Source organism: Danio rerio, chromosome 22 (assembly GCF_049306965.1).
Source record: "Danio rerio strain Tuebingen ecotype United States chromosome 22, GRCz12tu, whole genome shotgun sequence".
NCBI classification, from domain to species: Eukaryota; Metazoa; Chordata; class Actinopteri; order Cypriniformes; family Danionidae; genus Danio; species Danio rerio.
The window spans coordinates 17,085,750-17,110,243 of NC_133197.1; the positions used below are offsets into that span (position 1 = coordinate 17,085,750).

The 24,494-nt window shown below is 33.4% G+C and overlaps 1 protein-coding gene across 1 annotated transcript in view; it reads left to right on the forward strand.

Moving 5' to 3' along the window:
* The window catches only part of rabgap1l (RAB GTPase activating protein 1-like), a 151,148-nt gene that overhangs the window by 88,947 nt on the left and 37,707 nt on the right, over positions 1-24,494 (forward strand). The window contains exons 14-17 of the mRNA XM_073936803.1: positions 6,760-6,873; positions 9,508-9,582; positions 12,991-13,116; positions 18,004-18,147. Of these exons, the coding sequence (XP_073792904.1) occupies positions 6,760-6,873; positions 9,508-9,582; positions 12,991-13,116; positions 18,004-18,147 (459 nt within the window). The remainder of the gene's footprint in view (positions 1-6,759; positions 6,874-9,507; positions 9,583-12,990; positions 13,117-18,003; positions 18,148-24,494) is intronic.

The window sequence follows — 24,494 nt, forward strand, 5'->3', positions numbered from 1 at the left end:
GCAATATTATGCTATATATGATAATATGGAAATAGTTGTGAATATGTTTGATCTTGATGAGCATTTCACAGCCTTGTTTTGTCTCTATTATGAAAATGTACAAGGTCAGTGTTTGCACGTGCTGTATTGTCCTTCATGAGAAACGGCTTTTACAGCCTTGTTTTTCTGTATGAACATGAACTGATGAAGCAGGCACACAAATGACTGTACTGTCAGCAAGACTCATCTGCATCAGCCAGGTGTACGGTATATGGAGAAATGGCAGAAAAGAAGGTCACATAATTTATAACCTCAGCTGAAGAGAAAAAACATTAATCTGGAGTAAGCGGCTACTGACATCTAATGTATATAATATAGTTTTATATTAAAATATGTAAATTTAATCAAATTAGGTATAAAAAAAATTAATATGTTGTATATTATCAATAACAATATGCTTTTATTTTTGGTTACTAATAATAATAAAAAAGTAATAATAATGTGTTTACCATTCCACTTTATTAATTGTTATTACTATTAATAATAATAGTATGTAGTTTATTATAATGGATAAAATACAAATAGGGTGTTCCCACCAGACGCAGCATGGGTGAATAAATCATTCTTTTTTTCGTGTAAATAGATTCGTGAACATTTTGAGTTTACTTGCTTCATTCGTGCTTCAAATTAGCTTCATTCCTGCGTCAAATTCACTTAACAATAGACATGGATTCTGTCACTGACCCTACTTTTGTTCCTAAATGGCTAACATGTTTTTTTTAGGGGGGGTGGGGGGGTTACCTTTATTGAAAGGACAGTGGAGAATTACAGACAGGAAAGTGTGGGGAGTAGAGATAGGGTAAGGACTGGCAAGGGAATTCGAGCTGGGAATCGAGGAATAGTGCTATGTGTCGATGCACTCACCACTAGGCTATTGGCACTGATGCTAGCATGGTTTTTATCGAGAGATTAGTTTTGCTTTATGTGATTTAGGAAGACTGAAACACAATGTAGATTAGTTTGGCGCCATGTCTGAGTCCACTAGATCTTTTCTAAGGTACACCCAGGTCTGTGAGTTCAGCAACTCCTTCAGAAACTATACCTGGATGATGGAGGCTTTCAGCTGTGCTTCCAACTCAGCCAAGCCCAGTTTGATGAGCTGTTGTCCGGTGTCGGCAGGACATCAACAACAACATCATCATGCCCCTACAAGAGCAAGCTCCTGATTGGTTACCGCGCTGCGAATGTCTGATAAACTTCAGATTTTTTCAGAAGTTGAGAAACGCTCAACTCGTGCTACTTCATTTGAGCAGATCACATCATTCTCGCAAAATACCATAATCACAATACTAATGATCTGTATTGTTAAAAGTATTACAAATTTATTTTAAAAACTATATAATATAAATAATTTCAATAATAATAATACTGTATGTGATTATACTTTTTATAAATTATTAAACATGGTAGGTTATTTTAAGTATGTTTTAAGTTGATTATATAATAATAGCTGTAATAATGATAATAAAAACAAAAACATATCTATTTAATTTTTTTACAGTTATACTTCCAAATACACTCAAAAAATATTTTTGCTGCTTGTACAAACTACTTATTTAAATTGAGCTAAAACACACAATTCTTGAGTTCATTCTTAAACTATTCTTGAGCATTGTAACCAATACCTTCACTTCATGAAGATATTGTGCGGAACCCAGCATTTGGTTCCACTCAAATGATTTGTGTGCAGCATCAAGGAATTAAGTAGATTAAGTAGTAAAACAATTAAGTTGTCCCCCAAAAACCTCAAGAATTGTATTGTTTCATTTTATACAAGTTGTTTGAATTAACACCAAACGTCATTTTTTGAGTGTAGTTTTATTTACAACACTGAGGTGTTTATATTAAAAGCTCACAGCTGAAAAACACTTAAGTGTGTGTGTTTTGAAACTACAGAAAATAAATACACCGTTATCTACATGTGATTAGATTTCAAGTATAAACCGACTCCAAATCTTGAACTAATTCCTCCACGCCTTCATCCTCCATCAACTTTTATTCAGTCCACCCTTTAACAGACTGTCAGGCAGTAAACAGGTGAGCGGCGCTGGAAACCTGTCCTTCCTTCTCTCGCATTAGTTGACTAATGATGCCTCTAATTAGCCCTGACACACGCTGTTAATTGAATGCACCTTATTACAACTCAGCCTGTCAGAGAGATTTCCGCAGTGTCCGTCTGATGCTTCCACACAAGAGCTTAATATTTTGCTCATATACTGTAGCTCAGTAACTTTTATGACAGGCTTGTGTGGCAAAAACTACATTTCCCATAATTCTCTTTGCCAGAGCTGTCGCTTTGCTCTAAGTCAGATGCTTTTAAGTGTGTGTGCCTGTGTATGTGTGCGTGCCCCGATATTGAAATTTTTACTTTGAAACGAAACCTTTAAAAACATTGATGTTTGGCACAGTTTTCAAAACCTTGTCGAAATATTGTAACACATTTTTAGAACTTGCCAAAAACAAGGATCAGACTGGTCCAGTCAGGCCTGCTGTAAAAAGTTTAACCTGCCAATGTTTTCACAGATCCAGCTGAAAGGAAAATATATATAATGCATATTTTATAAACAAATATATTGAGTGGAAATGCACTTTATATTAGGTGGCCGAAATCTATCATTTGTTACAATGTACTTCTTGTGTATATACATGTTTTTATATTGTGCTAATGATTGAATAAATACCTGTATGTAATTACATCTGTAATAAATAGTTTCTGTAATTACATTTGGGGTCCCTTACATCTTAACCTTCCCTTAAACCTACTTATACCACCAAATTTGTCCGTAACCCAGCCTGTACCCCACATCAACACACTTTAAACACAGTAGATGCATTGTATTTATTGTTTGATGCCAGTACATAGTAAAGACCACCCAGGGCTTAATTTGTGCCGGAACACACCGGATCCGGCACCTCATTTTACCCATCCCCCTCCCCAACCGCCCTTGTCCCCTGTTCACTTTTCACTTTCGGGTTCTTCTGCGACTCTCCAACCCTCTTCACTGCCATCCATGACACCCATGCCCTTCTCACTTTCGCCTGCGACACCCCTCTGCCATCCACCGCACCAACAACTAACCCCCCCCCCACACCTTCTCCCACGCTTCCCACTTTCCTACGCGACACATCTCTCCAATCTTCAGGGAACATGCTGGATCCTTCACCCCGATCTGTTCCGGGACCTCGCAATTCACAAATTAGGCACTGAGGCCACCTAATATAAAGTGGGACCAAAATATTTCTTGTTTTTGACATTTTGATCCCTGTAACACTCTAATAAATCATTTATTAGAATTTATAATAAAATGAAAAATAAATTACATCATTTTTTATATTTATTTTTGGCATTTTTGACTTTTATCATGATTGGACAGTTGATATTGGCAGGAATAGAAGTAATTGCAATTATATGTTTTCGCACTGACCGCTATGCTAAATTATTCCAAATCAAAATCAATAAAACCGGACGAAAATGACATCTAAATAATTGTTCTGTGATAATAGCTTCTCAATGCACTACGCTTTGTGTAGTAAATCCTGCATGTGAATATAACAACATATAATAACATGTTTTAATTCTAAACTTCATAATGTCGAGTTGATTATTAGTCACGCTGAATCAACGTATGCAGTTAAACTTCACTTCATAATGTAACACTGTGGCTTAGTCTGAAATCGCCTACTACTCAGTAGGTACTGCATTTAAATTTGAATTTACTACTCAACCATTAGAATAATACGTTCTATACAGTATGAATGTGAGTAGTATGAATGGAATTCAGACGTACTACATCCGCCATTTTGTCATTATCTTTTGACCTACCCGCATCAGTTGCGTCGCTTCACTCCCATTAATGAATTCTCTCATGGGATTGCATCGAATGTGCACTTCAGAATCTTGCCAGAATTAGTAAGTCATCCGGGTCCTTCTCGCATTCTGTTTTTCGAATTGTATGAATTTGGACATACTACTCATCTCCCATACTGTTTTTTATGTACTATATAGTATGGAAGTATGCCATTTCGGACGCAGCCCAAGAATTTTTTCTGGGTTTCTTCTTTGTTGGTGTTTCCACACAAAAGCACCCTCTTACGTTTCGAGGAGATTAACTTCTGAACACAGAACCGATCTGACATTCGCAGCTTCGCTGAATCATGTTTGCAATTTCTTTATTTTTATTAATTTAGCCCCACCTAGCCCTAATTGCAAGATACGTACTACCTCATAATTGTAAAATATAAATGCAGATTTGTGAGATACAAGTATTGAATCCACTACACAATTTACAGCATTAACTGTGAAATGGCCCACTATAAATTAAAACGATGATGGAGCAGACTATACTGTGGTGTGCAGTCACACTATTATAAATGCTGCAGATTTTTTTTCTGCATCCATATGCATTAAAATATTGTTACGTTTTGACAAAACTAATCTGTTTCTGTTCTCTGTGGTGTGACTGAAGCGCCGTCTGCATTTGACTTGTTAATTTGACTTTTAAGTGAGCGCTGTGCTGAGTACGACACTTTCCTGCAGCGTTTAATCTGTCTCTGTAAACACTTCACACAAGGTTATTCCTTCACTCAAGGACTCTTCTTAGCGTCGACTTGACAAAGTACACAAGATGCGCTGTCCTTCACTGTCCTCAGTCTTGTGTTCAAGCTAAGAAACACACTGATGGAGATCAAAGAGTGCAGAGAAGAAAACGGTCGTCATGTTATTTGTGATTAAGCTTTTCCAGAGCCGGCCGCATGTGCTGAACGACAGAAGCTCATCTGTACTGTAGTCCATGACAGTATCTCGTATTTACTGTTGACTGCACTCTAATCTGTAAAACTTGGCAAAAAGTGTCAGACATGTGGTCTTTGCCTGAAGAATTTGAAAGTGCAGTTTATTGTGGGTCTTTTTTCTCGATTTATTGATTGATTGATTGATTTTGTTTTACTCTATTACAATATGATGTAGCATATTTTTGTAGCATATGATGTAGCATACAGTTTTAAAAAAAAAAATTATGTTATTTTACTTTTTTACATTTCAAATACATGTAAATGATTGTTTTAAACCTTTAGTAAATACTAGGGTTGTCCAAATATGTTCATCTGATCATGTGATCGGAATTCGGGCCCGATCAAGACTCAAATATTCTCATAATTTTTTAACACATCTATAGATATGCGGTGGCACAGAGTTGGACCTTTTTCTTGACTTGACACAGAAACAACATCGCGTGTGGCATGACATCACTTTGTTGCAGAGACGCAATTGGTTAAATGCCGGCAAAGTACAACACAGAAGTAGCTTGAAGTGAAAAGCGTATGTCTGTGGTCTAGAGGTATTATAAAGTTAATGATGACACAACAATGCATAGAAAACTGTGAGATATGTAAACTTGGGATTGCTTGTCGGGTATTTTAAGTTGAGATGCTATTTGTTTTATATTTACTCTTGCACAAAGGTCCAAAAGTGAAGAATTGGTGTTATTTATTACTTGATTGTTCAAGCTACCTCACAGAAGTGCTCTGTTTGTTAACAGAGTTCTTGAATGTTAAAACAAGGTGAATTAAATTAAAAAAAAAAAAAAAAAGGAACATCCTGGATCGATTTCGCCACTTTTCTTTATACTTTTTTTATGTATTATAGAAGTACCTGATTGGGTTTTGGTATCAGTAGATACTTAAAATGAAATGACTGGGAAAAAAAAACTGATTGGGACATGCCTAGTTAATACTGTACAATATGTAAAGAAAGTTCTTAATAAACGTTTTAATAGTAATATTTATTTCTTTATAAAAAACAATCAAAATTGTATTAATAATAATATTATTATTATTTTGTTAATATTTAATTAATTAGTATTAATATTATTAATTAGTTGTTTTTATGCATTTTTAAATTAAAATAAAATTAAAATTATTAATTATTTAGACATTTAATACAATATTTGTAACATTGTTAATAAAAAGTATATATTTTTTATAATTATAATACATTTACATTCATCTATTTAGCAGATGCTTTTATCCAAAGGAACTTATAAATAAGGATAAAATAAGTACTTTTCGTCAGAGAGCAGCATAGAAAGACTAGGAAATACCAAATACAATTGTATCATTAACAATACTATTTAGTTAATATTTAACTATTAATTTATATGAATATGATTAATTATTAATATTTTAGGTTTTATGCATTTCATTAAACAATTCTTAAATAATTATTAAAAATAAAAATAATAATATTAATACATTCAATACAGCATATTTCATATTATTGTTAATAATTAAAGCTTTTTTTATTTTAAAACATTTACATTTATTCATTTAGCAGATGCTTTTATCCAAAGCAACTTACAAGTAAGGATAACATAATAGTTTTGATCAACGTATGAAGACTCTAAGTTTAAGTTTAGTTAATTTTTAAGAATATTTTTGTTTAAAAAAAAAACTTTTTTTTTACTTTATCTTACAGTTTTGTTATTCTAACTCACTTGTGTGTGGAGCACACTCAGAATTACTCAATGTTGTTTAAGAAGTATGGAGAGCTTATATGAAGGTGTTTGGTGCATGTAGAAAGTTAAAGAGTGCACATAATAATGTCATAATGATACAAATAAGCTTATTAAAAAAAACTATTGATTGTAATAATGCTTAAAATTAAACAAATGTGTACTGTTGACATCTCATCTGATTGTAACAGTCTTGTATTTCGGCCCACAGGAATCTGCCCAGGAAGCCGTGATCACCAGAGACATCCATCGCACCTTCCCTGCTCACGATTACTTCAAAGACTCAGGCGGCGATGGCCAAGACTCTCTATACAAGATCTGCAAGGTGAGCTGAATGCTGCGAATCCTCCAGCCGTGACTCATTCCCTCTGTCTGCTAACAGCATCACGACACCACTGCAACATCTCTATCCGCTGACCTTTTGTTTTGTCGTAATTATAATAATGGCCTGGTAGATATACTGACACGTGTGCTGTGTTCACTTCCGTGCATCCTGATATCTGATGCAAACGTGTGTCCCTGAGATGTGAGAAAACACTCGCTTGTGCAATATGCTAGTTGAACAACATGAATCATTCACATTTAGAAATAAAGCTAGAGTAATATTTTATGCCGTTATCTGTAGAAGGCTGTTTCTGCTTGGAGGTAAATATAAAAAAAAATGTAACTCTGACTCTTTCTGACCTTTCTCACTTTTTTTCTCTCAGTTCTAAAAATATCGTACAATCCTGACTTAACAGAATTTAGAGTGTGCATCTTGAAATCCTGAGTTTGTTTATATCTGGCAATTCTCAGTTGGCATCTCACAGTTCTACTTTTTATTTTACAGATGTTTCGTTTTCATCTCTTGTTAGTTCACATGTCGCCATTATTAATTCGTTTACATGTCATGATTATGAGTTAGTTTACATCTCACGGTTAAGAATTTGTTTGCGAATTAGTCAATAATTATTAGTTTAATTTCACAAATTCGAGTTTACACACTGCTAATCTGAGTTTTCGTTACACAATTCTGTGTTAGTTTACATTTAGAAATTCCTAGTTTACATATCGCAAATTAGAGACTACATTTAGCAGTTTTGAGTTTACATCTCACAAATCTGTTTGTTTTTGCTATTGTGAGTTTGTTTAGATCTTGCGATTGTAAGGCCCCGGTATACTTCAATCTAAACGGAAGAACAAATGTTTTTATTTAAAACGAAATTCTAAAAGGCTGAGTGACGGTATACTGTGTAGAACATTCAGATGAGGCAGTACGTACATCACATTGTTTACTTGTACGGTTTACTCCTTAACACAGCAATAATGGCAGCTGTTCTGTTAACATCTGCTTCATAAAAAAAAACTAGCTCTGCTACTTGACTGTTCGATTTGTTCATGTCGATGTTGTTGTTGTTCTCCTGTCTGACCTCTGTGGAATAAGAAACGAATTGGTGGTTGAAGTACACGTAACAGACCAATGGTAGCTCAGGTGTTTTGGAGTCAAAATGCAATCCCCCCAAAAAATTTGCTTTGGTGAGCAATTTCGAATTGCCAAAATGAATTTAAAAAAGAACTTAATTTGGCCGGATTTTGTTAGAAATTAAGTAATACTAGGGCTGTTAGTTTAGATCTCAAAATTACGGGTTATTTTACATCTTGCGATTAACAATAGTTAGGGTACAGTTTGTGATTATGAAGTAGTTTACAGTACATCTTCGAGTTCTGAGTCGGTTTTCATCTCTCGTTAGTTTACATTTCAGGCTTACGAGTTAGTTTACATCTTGCGATTACAAGTTAGTTTACATCTTACGCTTACGAGTTTATTTACATTTCACGATTACGAATTTGTTCACATCTCACAATTACGAGTTTGTTCACATCTCACAGTTACGAGTTTGTTCACATCTCATGATTACGAGTTTGTTTACATTTAACAATTAGGAGTTTGTTCACATTTCACAATTACGAGTTTGTTTACATCTCACGATCACGAGTTTGTTTACATCACACGATTACAAGTTTGTTTAAAGCTTTCGTTTATGACTAAGTTTACATCTAACAATTACGAGTTTGTTTACATCTCACTATTACGAGTTAGTTTACAGCTCTCGTTTATGAGTTAGTTTACATCGCGGAATTAGGAGTTAGTTTACATCTCACAAATACACGTTAGTTTACAGCTCGCATTTACAAGTTAGTTTACATCAGAATTACGAGTTAGTTTACATCTTGCAATTGAAAGTTAGTTTACAGTTTCATTACGAAGTACTTTATGATACATCTTAGAGTTAGTTTTCTTCTCTCGTTAGTTTACGTCTCGCAATTATAAGTTTGTACTTATATTTCAGTTCTAGAAACAGGGTTCGATTTGCAAAATAGAGAGTCAAAATAAAATTTTTATAATTTTGTAAATTAGAAGCAAGGCAGAAACAAGCTGCTATATTTATTAGTTAATTTATTAATTCAATTCGTTAATACTCCATTTTTACATAGTTTGGTAATCATAATATATTGCATCCCAGAAGAATGTATTTAGATTTTTACTTTTAGAAACATGTATTATAGGAAACAGGAGAAAAGCAGTGAGTGCTGGAGAAACAGGGATGTGATGGTGCTCTTCTCTTTTAAATCTCCTTTGTGAGCAGCCTTAAGAGGTTCTCCATCAGCTGATTGGCACCGGCAGATTAAAAGCCTCCTAAATTGTGCAAAAGACCTTCAATCCAGCTAATCCCAGAGACAAAATCCATCAACTCAGAGCGGCATACGTTGCCATCAGCATTTATCAGGGTTTCCAGTCATTAACAAATTATAAAGCAGCACAACTGCTTGTGATTTTAAAAGCTGCATAAAGCAGTATTTTTTAAAGGTTTTTTCAAATAAATGTATTATTGTCATTAATTATTTTAAAACCCCTTTTCACTTCATTTTGGAAAGTTTTGTTTAATGGCACAATACCTGAACCGATGTTTTTCCACAGGCTTACTCTGTGTATGATGAGGAAATTGGTTATTGCCAAGGGCAATCATTTTTGGCGGCTGTATTACTGTTACATGTAAGTATTTTGCTTTTTACTACTTCATAAACCTTTTCTCAGTGTTCATATATTGTCATTTTTTTATTTTTTGACTTTTCTTTTTTATTTACCACTAATAACTAATTTGATACATATTTAATAGTAAATAATAGGTTAATTTACATAAGTTTTTTGCATTTATAATTATTTTAACTATACCTCAAATAGTTTAGCTTGTAGATGTTTGTTTGTTTTTTTGTTTATTTGATTATTTTATATTATTATTTACTTGTATTTATTAAATGTTAAATGTTCCTAATTGTAATTATTCTTTTTTGAGATCCTATAGCCTGAAAAAAATTCTATGAAAATTAGTTAATTTATGGTTTAGTTTGGGTCATGTTTTTGTCTTTTTTAGTAGTTACTTTCTCATGAACTGTTTTTGTTTTGTTGTAGATTTCATTTTTGTTTTTAATAATAAAAAAAAAAAAATATATATATATTTTTATATGTATGTATATATATATATATATATATATATATATATATATATATATATATATATATATATATATGTATATATGTATGTATATATGTATGTGTGTGTGTGTGTGTGTGTGTATGTATATATATATATATATATATATATATATATATATATATATATATATATATATATATATATATATATATTCATATATTTAATCAAGGCTTTAAACCAGAAAATACTTTGCAGAACTACATGAATGCGAGCTGAATTTCTACTGTATATGTTTAGCTTTTGTTTTGGTATTTATTGTATTTTTAGCCTGTTTTTTGTTTTGTTTTGTGCTTGTTCTTTTCTTACAAACAATACCTGGCTTGTGGCTTTTTGATGTATTGTGGTAAATGGATTTGAATTTAAAATATTTAGTATATGTACTTATATTAACATTAAAAGCATTCCTTTTTGAAACCTTAGCACAGAAAATGCTCTACAAACATTCATTAGCTAGCTAGGTAAATAACACTAATAACAATACAATCTGAGCCTTATCTTTGACTTTGTGATTAGTTAACGAAAAGCAACAGAAAGTAAAGGACGGACATTGATGAAGCGGCTCATTCCATATTTAATTAAAGCCAGACCTGAATAAGATGGCCACTTTTTGTTGTTGTTGTTTTTCTGCGACACCAGCCCATACGGATCTTGATATTAGAGAGCGTTTGAGGATTTCTATAATGTAGTGTAAGTGTCTTTCTCATGGCCTTGCCCAGGAAGCTCAGGAGCTGTCAGGAATATTAATGGCGGAGCTCGTCTACCTGCAGGAGCCCATTGAGCTCGGGACACACACGCTGTCGCTGTGATTTAATACCCAGTTCGCTGTCTGTCTCGCTCTCCATCTCAGAAACACAAACAAACTCTGATAGCATCACCAGAGACGGGCAGAAAGACTGACGCAGCGCCTGACACGTTCAACACTATAGGCAGGGCCTGAAGCCTACTTTTTTTTTAGCAACAAACGTATGGTTTTAGTGTGAAAAATTTAGGGTGCACTTTAGTAGTGCTATTAGAATGCATCAAATAATAGTTTTTTTACTATTATTAACACAAAACAGTCCCCTCTCAACAGATGTACTGAGTTTTTTTGGGGGGAGGAGGAACTAAATTTAATGATTGAAGAAAATAGTTGGGATCTTATTCTTGCACGAATAAATTTATCATCAATAAACGCTAGTCATACTCTCGTTCTATTCAAGGTTGTGCACAGTATACACTGTTCTACAACTAAACTAAATACAATTTTCCCTGGTATTGACCCAATTTGCCTTCGCTGTACAACCGAACCAGCCACTGTTACATACTTTCTGCTCTTGTTTAAAACTGCCTGATTTTTTAGCTTTAGGTGTTTTTCTATTGTTTTTTCACTTTTCACACACTTTTTTTCATCAATAGACGTAAACCCCTTAATGGCACTGTTTGGAATCCTGCTTTTGGTGTAGCCTTTGCAACTTTACTGGCTATACTATTTATTCTTATGAATTGGAGGTCAGCAGCTTCCTCTTCTTATCAGCAATGGGTTTTTGATTTCTTTGATGCTCTTTGAATGGAAAATATTTGGTTTGCAATTAAACAAAAGCTAAAACAGTTGTAGAAAGTCTTTAGCCCTTTACTAAGTTTTTTTAAAGAGACTTTTTTTTCTTTATTTTTGTATCATTTATTTATTCTTTTATTTTTATTATTTTATTATTTTATTACTTTATTTCTTATTTTATCTTATGTATGCATGTTTTTGTGTATATACATGGCATTTTACCTTTTATTTAGATACTTATTTAGTGTATAATTATGTTTTCCTGATAGTTTCTTGTTTGGTGAATTGTATCAGTATATGTATCAATATATTGTATATTTTATTGCCTGACCTAAGATGAACCTAATATTAATAATAATTATAAATAATAATAATAATAATAATAATAATAATAATAATATAAATTATATTATTTAATTATATAATATAAATTATAATAATAATATTTTAACTGTAGTAAAGTGAAGTGGGGTGGATATTTACAATGATTTATATATTTAAAATGTATGCTAAAATGTAGGATGTCACAAATTCTCTCTGCTCACTTAAACATTTGAGGAAAATCTAGTTTACATTTGCACTACAGCTATATTTAACGTTTATTATAATCTCAACATCATAAATGTGCACATTAAATTATTAATTTATTTTAAATCATTGTGGCTTTTTACGTTTAATAATCCCATCAGATATCGTAGCATTGGTTATTTAAATCCCAAATTAAAATACTTTCATAAATTATAAATGTAAAAGACATTTAAAAGTGTATTTATTGTATAGTTATCAAACTTTATTTTAAATTAAACAAATTTATAATAAAAGATACACATTTTTTTTATTATAAATCAATAATAGCCTTAAAGAAAAATCTTCTGCATAATGACTTTTAATTACAATAATGATAATAATACTTCAGTTATAAAATGGGTAACACTTTATTATGATGGTCCATTTGAGCATTAGTAGACTGTCTACTGATCCTTCAACAAACATTCAACTGACGATAAGAAACTAATCTAAGTACATGTCAACTTACACTAACTCTAACTCCAAACTAACAGTCTACTTATAGTCTATTGAGAATTAGTTGGCATATAGATGCAATGTAACTTAAATTCAACAAACAGACCATCAAAATAAAGTGTGATCATAAAATGTAATATATTTAAGACTTTACTTTTAACTACACTTTACAAACCCGCTGGGTATTCCTTTAATTTCGCACACATACTTCTGAATAATGAATACATTAAACAGTCTATTTCTAGTCTTAAGAGCGAGTGAAACACTCATGCTACTGATGGGTTGGTTGTGTTCATTGCAGCCTGATCATCCAGAAATCATGAATATCTCTGTCACTGTTTCTTTTTAGATGCCTGAGGAACAAGCATTCTGTGTGCTGGTGAAGATCATGTTCAACTATGGTCTCAGAGAGCTTTACAGAAACAACTTTGAAGATCTTCATTGCAAGTTCTACCAGCTGGAGCGCCTGCTACAGGTTTGCTCTTTGCTTTCTGAGTAGTGCTGCGCTACAGTATAGATTGCTGTGAGGTTAAGTGTGATTGTCACACAAAAGACTGATTTTATTAAATATGTATAAGCTGGACTTTTGAGCTGAGCACAAACACAGTGCTGGATTTCAGCACGTCTTGCATTCTTTTGCTACTAACCAATAAAAATAAAGACTTAATTTTCAGTTGAACTTTCAGTTAAACCTTTAAGACAACTAATTGTAAAAATGACATGACATGAAGAATTTTATACAATATTACAGTTTGTGTTTTACAGCACAGCAGTTAGAAGTATTTTAGTCTCATGTTTTTTTTTAAGCTACAGTTCTCACTATTAACAAAATATTAATGACTTTTAGCTTAATAAACTTTTTTTTATTAATAAGAAGGTAATAAACCACTAGTTAATAGTGACAATTGATGCTTAAACTAAAGTGTACCATTATTTCTTATTTTAATATTATTTAATTGCAAGTTTATATTTCATAATTTGACAATGTCATAACTGTGAGTTTATATCACACAATTGCAAGTAATAAAAACAAGGGTGATTTGCCATAGTACGTCTTTTGGCTCTATTTGATCTAGGCACAGAGTCTAATGCACATGGTACAAAAGCATTAAGAGCGTGTCCGTATCCACTTTTGCTATTTTAGGATGGAAACATACTGTTCGCACATGGTCTAACAGGGTTGAGCTTATTCTCTTAATGAGTTATAGGTGTGTTTTGAGCATAATGTGCATTAAAATTAATCTAAGTCTCATTTCCCATTCCCTTTAAGAGTCGGTTGCGTGATGCCATTGCACATTTGCTGTTTACATGGCGGACTTTGTAAGTGGAAAAACTGAACGCTTCACTTGCGAAAAAACAGTTAAACAGACCATCTGTGGTGTGAGGATAAAGAGCAAGCCTCCTCCATTCGGTGTCTTTCTCTTTACTTTTACTCTTGACTCTACTCCTTGACTGTCATGGATAAGGAAACAGTGTTGTACGCACTCCACTAAAGACATCCATTAGCCTACATATTTAATTTTGTTTGTTTAGTGCAAAGATTTGTTTCTAAACCTTTTCTAGATTCAGTTCTAATTTCCAGCCAACGAATAAATGAACAATAATAACGAAGTGTGGTAAAAAAACTAAGTTACCTGTATATCCATACACACCTATTAACCTATATGGTTCAAAACCTGACAGTTAAACGAATCTAAGCTTGTTTTTATTAAAACAAATATAAATATGCATATAATAAATAATACTACTAGTAATAATACCATTATACAAAAGTAATGTGTCATAAACTGAAAATAACCCACAAGGGTAAAGAAGGCATGGAGGCAGTGGTTTTCATATTTATGTTGAAAATAGTACTTTTTGTAGTATTTTAATCCTTTTATTCTTATTCATTTGTGTGTATTAAGCAATGTGTAAGTGTTTAAGGCGCACAACTAACGTGCCCTGCGCTGGACTTTAGACCTGCTTTCAGCTGGTTTATTTAACAGTCTATTTTAGTTACTCAAAATAGCAACACTCCAACAATGCGCCTTAACACGCCTCCTTTCTAGACCACAACACCCATGAGTCTACAAAGCGGCGCAAATGGATTTACAATTTAAACAATATGGCGCAACTGGGAAAATTAGGCTCACATTATTGCACCGGGTGTATGATATATTATTGCTCAATTCAGAAATAACAGTTTAAATTGCGAGATAAAACTCCTAATTTTCACTCACAATTGTGAGTTTATCTCTTAATTCTGAAGAAAAAATGTGAATAAGACTTTCAAGATTCAAACTAAGAATTGCAGAAATGACCATGGTCAGTATTGAGACCTCTTGCAATTTTATATATTGGTTTATTTTTATGTTGTAAATTTACAATTTTATGTGTAGTACATTATAGTAAAAAATTAGAAGTGCACAATATAAAGCCTAAAATTGCTTAATGTATGAATGAATTAATCGAAATATGCAGATAAAACTATGAATTGTAGGAAATAGTCAAAAAAGTCAGAATTGTGAGCTATAAACTACAAGAATTGTGCAAATTGTTTATATAAATTGCGCAATTTTGCCAAATAATTTTTTCTTCAGAAAATGACAATAAACAAGTGCAAACTGAGATATGAACTCGGGAAGTCACAATTGTGAAAAAATAAAGTCAGACTGATGAGACATGAACTCAGGATTACAATAAAGGTCAGAATTGCAAGAAAAATGCTCTTCAATATCAAGTAATCTAGCCATTTCTTTTTTTTTAATAATATTTCTGTATTTGCATGTGTTGTGGGAATTTGTTATCTAATGGATGATGATGTGTTTTCTAAACTTGCAGCACAATTGAGTTCTCTCAGCCACCATACAGAATTAGGAGGCGAATGCAATGTCCATTTCATGCTGACTTCAAACTCTGTTCGCTTTATAATTACCAAAAGTAGTTTGTCTTAGTTCTTGTAAAGTGTAACTAGTAAATCTGGCCCTTAGTCTGCAGTGTAAGCGATGGTCGTATTGTGAGCTGTTACCCCCAGCACACTGGAAAATGAGTTTTAATTTTGTGCTTAAATTCAATCAGCCTTGAAGTATCCCTCTTTCAGTGATAAACTCAACCTGGTTAGAATCGACTAGCTCTGCTACTACAAGAGTGTTAGTATCGATCAGGAAAACGTGCTGTACACCACTCTGTGGAAGAATTCCCATTTCTTGGTGTCGTTTCCTCTACATGTGTTAATGTAACACTCTCACCTCCTCCATCTACCAATGCACCACAGAAAAAAGTGCTCCAGAAGAAAAGGTCTCTTTGAGATGCTGAATTAAGATGTGCCTTTGTAAATGTCGGTTACCTCTTTGATTTATTCTCTGCATGGTCTCTGAATACATACTTTTCCCTATTCAATCATTTTTTACTTAAGGTTATTGCACACTGAATTAAAAAATTTCGTCCATCATTTTCGCACGTTAAAAAATACATTCGAACTTGCGTTGTGTGAATCGTATTAACACACTGCCTCTGAATTTTCATCCTTAATACAAAAATTCGAACCAGGTTCGATTTTTAAAATTAATTAATTTATTTTTTTGCATCCCAAAAAGAGCTTCGAGGGGAGTATTGACAGTTCAGTACCACTGTACAAGCGAAAAGCTAAATACAGAATGCCGTTTGGTTTGTGTTTATACATTTGACGTACTGCTCATAGACATTATGATAGAAAGCATGTTTCACTTTTGGTCCATTGCTTCGACACATCAACGTGGCTGCCATCTATGTTAATGTCTATAGGCACAGCCAGTCTCTTCAGGATTTGTTAACGTACGTGAATGTGTGACGTATCACAAGCAATGTATCAAAATTCCACTGATTTCCTGAAATAGGCTAAACTTTGCATTTCGGAATAATCCAGCACAGATCTTTGATAATGAGCTGAACTTTGAACACAATATAGCCTGTTCCTCTTTCTTTTTCTACTTTGGTGAAGAGAGGAGAACGTATCACTGCTTAAACTGACTCCGAAATGTTTTGTATTTTTTTGTAATGGATGAATTAATATGCATCGGACTCGTTGTGCAAGGTTTGTTTACGTGACATTTTGCGCATTTGAATACAAAAAAAAATGCATAAAAATACAAGTGGTGCTGGCTGCAGAGCCATTTGGGCGAGCTGAGCTCCAGCGAGGGGGAGCTTGAGCTTGAGCTCCACCTTTTTTGCACTTCTTCTACGAGTGATTTCACTGGGGGTAGGGTTAGGGGTGGGGTTGGTGTACGCATTAAAACAGCTTACAGGAGGCAGAGCGAGAGCTCATGCTCCCCCTCGCTGGAGCTCAGCTCTGCTCTAATGGCTCTGCAGCGAGCACCCTCTCTAAAAATATCAGACTTCAGTGCGCAAAGTCCTTTAAAGTTATGATTTAAATAAACCTCTAAAATTGGCCTTTAAAGCTAAATATTAATGTTTTCTCTAATTGTGTGGTTTGTTGAGTTTTATATTGAATTGTATTTTTTTGTTTGTATAATTTGTAATTTGTAGCATCTTCATGATTTCGTTTTTCTTCAGTCATTTCATATATTCATTTTATTTGTTTTCATTTTAGTTCAGGTGGTACATTTTGCCCATTATGTTTAGATATTTTGTGTTAATTTGTCTTTTCATTTCTTTAAAATCCCCTTAGGAAAGCATTAAATATTTTAATTAATGATATTTTCTATAATCTCAGAGCTTTCATTTACATAATTTAGAAACTTTTGCTTTATAAACATACACACACTTATGAACATTGAGTATTGTTTCCAAAAGTGCTACTTTTTCATTATTATTATTATTTTTTTTAATCTAAACACACTCTTGTAAAATAGACATGACCACACACTTGGATCTTGTGTCTTTTAAAGCACCTCACATGAGCGCCATGTTTTTAAAACCCAGCCTCAAGTTAAAAGAATTTCAACTTCTGGATGTAGCGTCGCACATCAATATCAAGTCCAAAGCAGTGGGATAATCAGAAAAACTCATAGACCTATCCATCCATCCATCCTTCTATCTGTGTCTGTCTGTCCGTCCTTCGTTTTGTTTTGTTTCTTTGTTTATCTATCTAACTGACTGTTTGTCTTTGTCCATCTGTTAGTCATTTTTGTCATATTTCTGTCTGTTTCTTTTTATCTCTCTCTCTATTTATAGCCAAAATCTGCAGGAAATCTGAGGCAGTTTTTAAAAATACCTTATTTCGTAAAATTCGTAAAGTCTGCTTGATGTTTGCCTTAAATTTAGCAATCATAAAATCACAAATTTCTGGAAGCACTGCTCAACACACAAAACCGCTGTCAGGCTTTCTGTTGACTACAGGTCATGCTTTTCCCCTGCACTAACCGTCAGTGTTTCTCTCCAGGAGCTGCTGCCGGACCTGTGGTCTCACTTCCAGGAGCTGAACTTGGAGGCTCACATGTACGCATCCCAGTGGTTCCTAACACTGTTTACCGCCAAGTTCCCTCTCTGCATGGTCTTCCATATCACCGACCTGCTCCTGTGCGAGGTGATACATCCTCCTCTAATCACAAAATCACAGTAACCAGGGCCTGACCAGGTCCTTTAACCAATGAGGTGTCACTGCGGGTAAAAATAAGAAGCGAATCGCAACATAAATAGAAACCGAGCCATTGGCTCTTTTTCACTCACCGTCTATACAGTTGTAAATCTCTGTTTTAGTGTGAAAAGTACACATTTAGATGTACTACTCATTGTACACATGATTTTTGAATACTGGTACAACAGAGAATATTTAATTGCAGGGCCGGATTTGTCAACATTAAAATGAGGTAAGAATAAATGTGTGATTTACATATCCAGAGGTGTGCTGGTATGTAACTGTAGTTGCCATACTATAATCTGGTAACTGTAGATTTAGAAAAAAAAAAAAGATCATTTGTGTCTGATGTAGATATTACTGTGGTTTATCATTTAACTTCATTATGAGTTTCAAACTGTTAATGCATTTAGTAAATATTTCTGTTGATTTATAAAAATACTGTTTATTTTGATTTGAACACATGTATTAGTCTTTTATTTATTAACTTTTACACACAGTGCATGTAAAAATATGTTGTGAAATTGCAGTAGCTTCAAAACGATTCTTTAACATACTTTAAAATTGCTTTAAATTCTATATGTACTGTGATTAATAGTAAATGTAGTACTATATGTAAATAGTGGGTAAAATAATTTCTTTACATAACTCTGTAAAACTAATATTTTTACAATTCTTAGTCTAATTCTGACTTGGGTTGGGTATCGCTTGAGGTTATTTTAATACCGGTGCTAAATCGATACTTTTAAAACAGTACTGGTGCCTAAACGCTCCCTGAACTGATACTTTTGAGCCAAAAAATTATTTGACAAAAAATATATATATTTTAATCATTATAAATAAACAAAATAATTCTATATTTATACTTTATCATTTTAAAGTTTAAAGTATACATCAACTCATATTTTATATATTTGAATTGCATTAATTTATTTCTTTTGATCATTTGTTTGTTACCATGAATGCAAGACTTGCATTATGCAGTTAACATTACATTAGCTTACTACTAACCTGTGGAAAGGCTGTCATCGAAATCAGTGAGCTCCTTTTTTTCTTGGGTTGGGGCTTGTGACTATGTTTACATGGACATGAGTAATCTAATGATTTGCCTTTATCTGAATAAGACACAATAATATGATAAGGGTGTTTCATGTCCTTGAGTTTTGAATGTTCCTTTCATGATTGTGTTACATGTTATAGCACACACATCCATTAAATTCATTGCGTCACAGGGTTATCCAGGTTTTCTATGCAGTTTTTGTGAACAATTGTTTTTATTATTTCAGTTTTTGTTTTATATAGAAAGCATACAGCATATGACTAAATCGTAAAACAACCCTGAAATTCCCCACCCAGGTACACTTGCTCTATAATAACAGAAGTAGGTGTGGGTGTGTGTGGTCCTTTAAGGTAATCTAAAATCGCTGTTTACATGGTAGACTCTTAATTAAAGTATTGTCTTAATCATATTAAAATCGGAGGATTGGTGTCCACAAATGTAGTCACTGCAAGTGCTAGATGATGTCGAAAGCTGTCAAAGACAGTGCATTCCTCTGCCTTTAAGTTTATTCCCTGTGCCCTCAAAATTTCTCAAAGTTTCTCACCTTACACACAATTTTAGTAAAGCATATGCTTCACGTTGGTGTCAGAATCCTTGCTTGTAGAATATAGCCACATATTGGATCGCTTAGTTTAAGCAAATTAGATGAATGCAATCATGCATGTTGATGAAGGGAGTCACTCACTAGATGCAACATACTGCACCCTTTGCCTTCTGTCTCTAAGCAGCTACCTATGTGTGCCTATGTGTGCCTTTGATGCACCCCTTTATGTTTCTTATGTCAAGTTCAAATGTTCAAATGATTTCTGTAGCTAGTAGAATCTTTTTAAAAGTAAGATGCTAATGGTCTAATCCAATTCAATGATTTATGCTAAGCTAAGCTAAAAGTGCCCTCACCAGACCCAGAGATCGGCTGAATGGATTAAAAATGGTAAAACTTAATCTTTTAACTCTAGGACAGTTGTAAAATGAGCTGATTTTTTTAAACAGTGTAGTTTTACTTTAAAGAAACAAATGTGTCATTTCTTTCTGTTTAATATATGAAAAATCCATATTTTTTTCCTAAGCAAACACAGTCAGCTTTTGAACAGCGGATAAAATCTGAAGGAAAAGTTTGCTTGTTTCTAAACTTCTTGAACTCTGTTAGATTTCCCAAAGCATGCATCCTTGACTTCTCAGAAATGGGCTTTGTGTCTTTCTGAAAGAAACGCTTCGACCTTTCTGCTCCTCTGAGAGCTTTTCCTTTTTATTTTTTTTCCCCATTGCTTTCATTGAGCGTCTGTAGTAGCCCGAGGCCAGACAATTAAAAGTTTCCTCAGCCTGTCTCAGTCAATGAATCGCATGATGAAAATCTGTTAGATGCTCCTTCCCTCCTTCTCTCTTTCTCCATCTATCAATTCATCTCTAATTCATTAGCACTCCTCCGCCTTTTAAGGCTCTTCCTCTAATGTTGAGTAACTCGTTGTCATCCTGGTCTTTCACATTCATTCGCTAACCCTCATTCATAATTTCATTTTAGTCAACTTGAGTTTTTTGTTTTCTTTGTGTTCTAAGATTAATCACAATGTAGAAAACTCGTTTCAGATGAGAGTCAGTATTTACAAATATAAAAATATATATTTAAATGTGTTGTGATGTTTGACAAGATTAAAGCTTTTCATTTTTTTACTGTATAGAAAATGTAAATACTGATTTTGCTAGTTTGCATAATTTTGCTATTAATAGATTGTTTTGGTTGTTTGATAGTTTGGATGATTATTATATTAATTAATAAATGATTATAAATATTAAATAACATGTGAGTTATTAATAGCATATCAATATTATTATATTAATTAATGTTTGTATTATTTGTATTATATTATAGTTATTCTTATATTATGCAAGTTACATATATTTAACTATAGACTCTAATTTATTTGTTTTTATTATGTATTATTAGTTTTATTTAATATTATATTTTTTATTTAATTTTATCTTTTTTATGTTTTTTATATATATATATATATATATATATATATATATATATATATATATATTATTTTGTAATTGATTTTATATTTAATTATATATTCATTTTTATTATTTATTATATGTTATTAATTTAATTTTATTATATATATTTTATTTTACATTATATTTAATTTTATTTAATTATATATTTTTGTGTATTATTTGTTAAATGTATTTAATTTAATTTTAATGTATTTTAATTTTATTTCATATTTTATTTTATATTTAAATTATTTTTATATTATTTTATATTTAATTTAATTATATATTTAATGTATTAATTTATTTTATTGTTAACTTTTTATTTTAGCATGGCACACTTACACACTACTACCATAATTTTAATTGATTCATGTTTATTTACCATATTTCATTTTAAAATAGTATTATATTGTGTGGTATTGTATTAAATGTTGTAGTATTATATTATATTATATTATATTATATTATATTATATTATATTATATTATATTATATTATATTATATTATATTATATTATATTATATTATAAAGTGCTAATTGCTATATGTTATTATATTTAACTACATATTTTTAATCAACTTTTTATTTTAGCATTTCACTCTTATGCTATAGTACCACAATTTAACCTTATTCATGTTTATTCACAATATTTTATATTGTATCATATTGTATTACTTTTTTTTATTATTTAATGCATTTTTTTTTTGTATATTTGTATTATTACATTATATTTTCTATTTTTTTTTTTGCTATTACACTAGTGCAACTCCTGTTCCATTGCTGTAACTTTTTTTTCCCTGTGCCTCATTATGTTAATGTAGGCAAATTGCTCCATTCACTCTGCCCGATTGCAAACGTAAACTCTAACACTTTCACTCATACCCACAACAACCATCAATCATGGCATGTCCACTTGCCTTTCAAACCCAGTATTTCTTGCATAACCAAAAACGTCCACCACTAAAGTCTTATTCTCCCTCAACAAACACAAACACACTAATATGCCCCCCTGCGATCTCTATTTAGCCCCCCAGCGCCATCTAGAGCCTGTCGGGAGCAGCTTGGTTGTTATTAATAGCTACGGCTGGTTATTTTTAGCTCAGTGTTGCCATGTGAGCAGCTTGTGGAGGCGATGCTCGAGACGGGTGTTTCCATGCGGAGCTGAAGTCAGCATTGCTTCTCCACTCGCCACTGCGATGCCACCTGCGCCCCTATAACACACACACACACACACACACACACACACACACACACACACACACACACACACACAAAAATACACGCATTCAAGCACATACACTCGCTTACACACATATATCCACACACACAGTCACTTACATTTTTGGTTTGCTATCCTTGTGAGGACTCTTCATAGACATAATGATCTTTCTACTGTGGAAACTGTAGATTTTGCCCCTTATTTCCCTAAACCCCCTCATAGACCCTCAGTTTTACATTTCATCATTTATAAGGGTATTTATTTACCGACGGGGACCACAATTTAGGCCCCCATTGTGATGCAAGTCCCCATAAGGCTTCCACCAGATATAAAGACATACACTTACAAATATACTCATGCACACAAGCACACTCACACACACAACAGACACTTCATTCAAACAAACACACATGTACACACACGCACACTGACCCAACATACACAAAAATATACACAAATACACAGAAATTTCACACACACACATGCACACATACAAACACCACACAGACACAAAATACACACAAATGCATGCACACATACTAAAACCCACACTCAAACAAAAAACACACATGCACTTGCACACACACACACAAACACATAAGCACCTGCACACACATAAACAAACAGACACATTTACAGACACATCATGCAAACACGCGCACACTGACCAAATACACACAAAAATATACATACATACAAATAAGTTTGTATATACATGAATAAAAACGCACACAGACACAAAACACACATTCACACAAAGTTGCACACGCACTTAAAAACACTTGTATACAATGCGCTAGCACACACACAAAAACCCACACTCACAAACAGAAACACTTATGCACTTGCACACATATAAACACATATGCACTTGCACACACACAAACACACACATAAACAAAAACACACACATTTACAGACACATCATGCAAACAAAAACACATTTACACCCACACAGGCACAAACATACACAAAAGTGTACAAAAGTACACAGAAATGTGCACACACACACATACTCACAAACACAAACATTCACACACTCGCACACAGCAACACAATGCACTTGCACACAAAAACACACACTCAGAAGCAGAAACACACAAACACACGGAAACACACAATCACTCATACACAGAAAAACACACACCTTTACAGGCACACACTTTGACACAGAAGCACACATGCATTTGCACACACACAAACACACATTCTTACAAACACAACACACAATTGCACACACACAACTTCACATACACACACACAGACACACACACAAACTCGCAAACAAAAACACAAATGCACTTTCATGCACACAAACACTCACTCAAACACACACACACACCTTCACAGGCACACTCACACACAGAAACACACTCACAAACATAATTACACACTCACCCACACATACTGTACAAACACAACAAACTTCACATGCACACACACATGTACTTGCAAACAAAAACACACATGCACTTGCATGTACACAAACACTCACTCAAACACACACACAAACACACACGCACACACACACACTCCTTCACATCGCACACTCAGAGAAAGAAACACACATGCACTTGCACACGCAAACACTCACACAAACAGAGAAACACACACTCACAAACAAAAACACACATGCACTTGTGCACACGCACACACCCTCACACACACCTTCACATGCACACACTCAAGAAGAGAAACACATGCACTTTCACACATACACACACACAGACACACACACACACAGCCTGTCAGTCCACCTGAGCACAATAGCTCTCCTCCTCCTTCAGCTGCTGTCACTCCTACACGTTCAGCTCTTTGTATGAATCCAGCTATTTTAGGAAATGCAAATGCGCTCGACATCACGCTTGCCGCTTCTAGTAGAGCGCAAAAACAGCCCTGCAGCTCTTCTGAAACCATTTAACACAACGCACTGCAGGTGAACCTGCTCCAAACACTCACTCCGTCTCATCATACTAATCAACAGTTGACCGATTACATCAACAATTGCAAACATTTGCTGT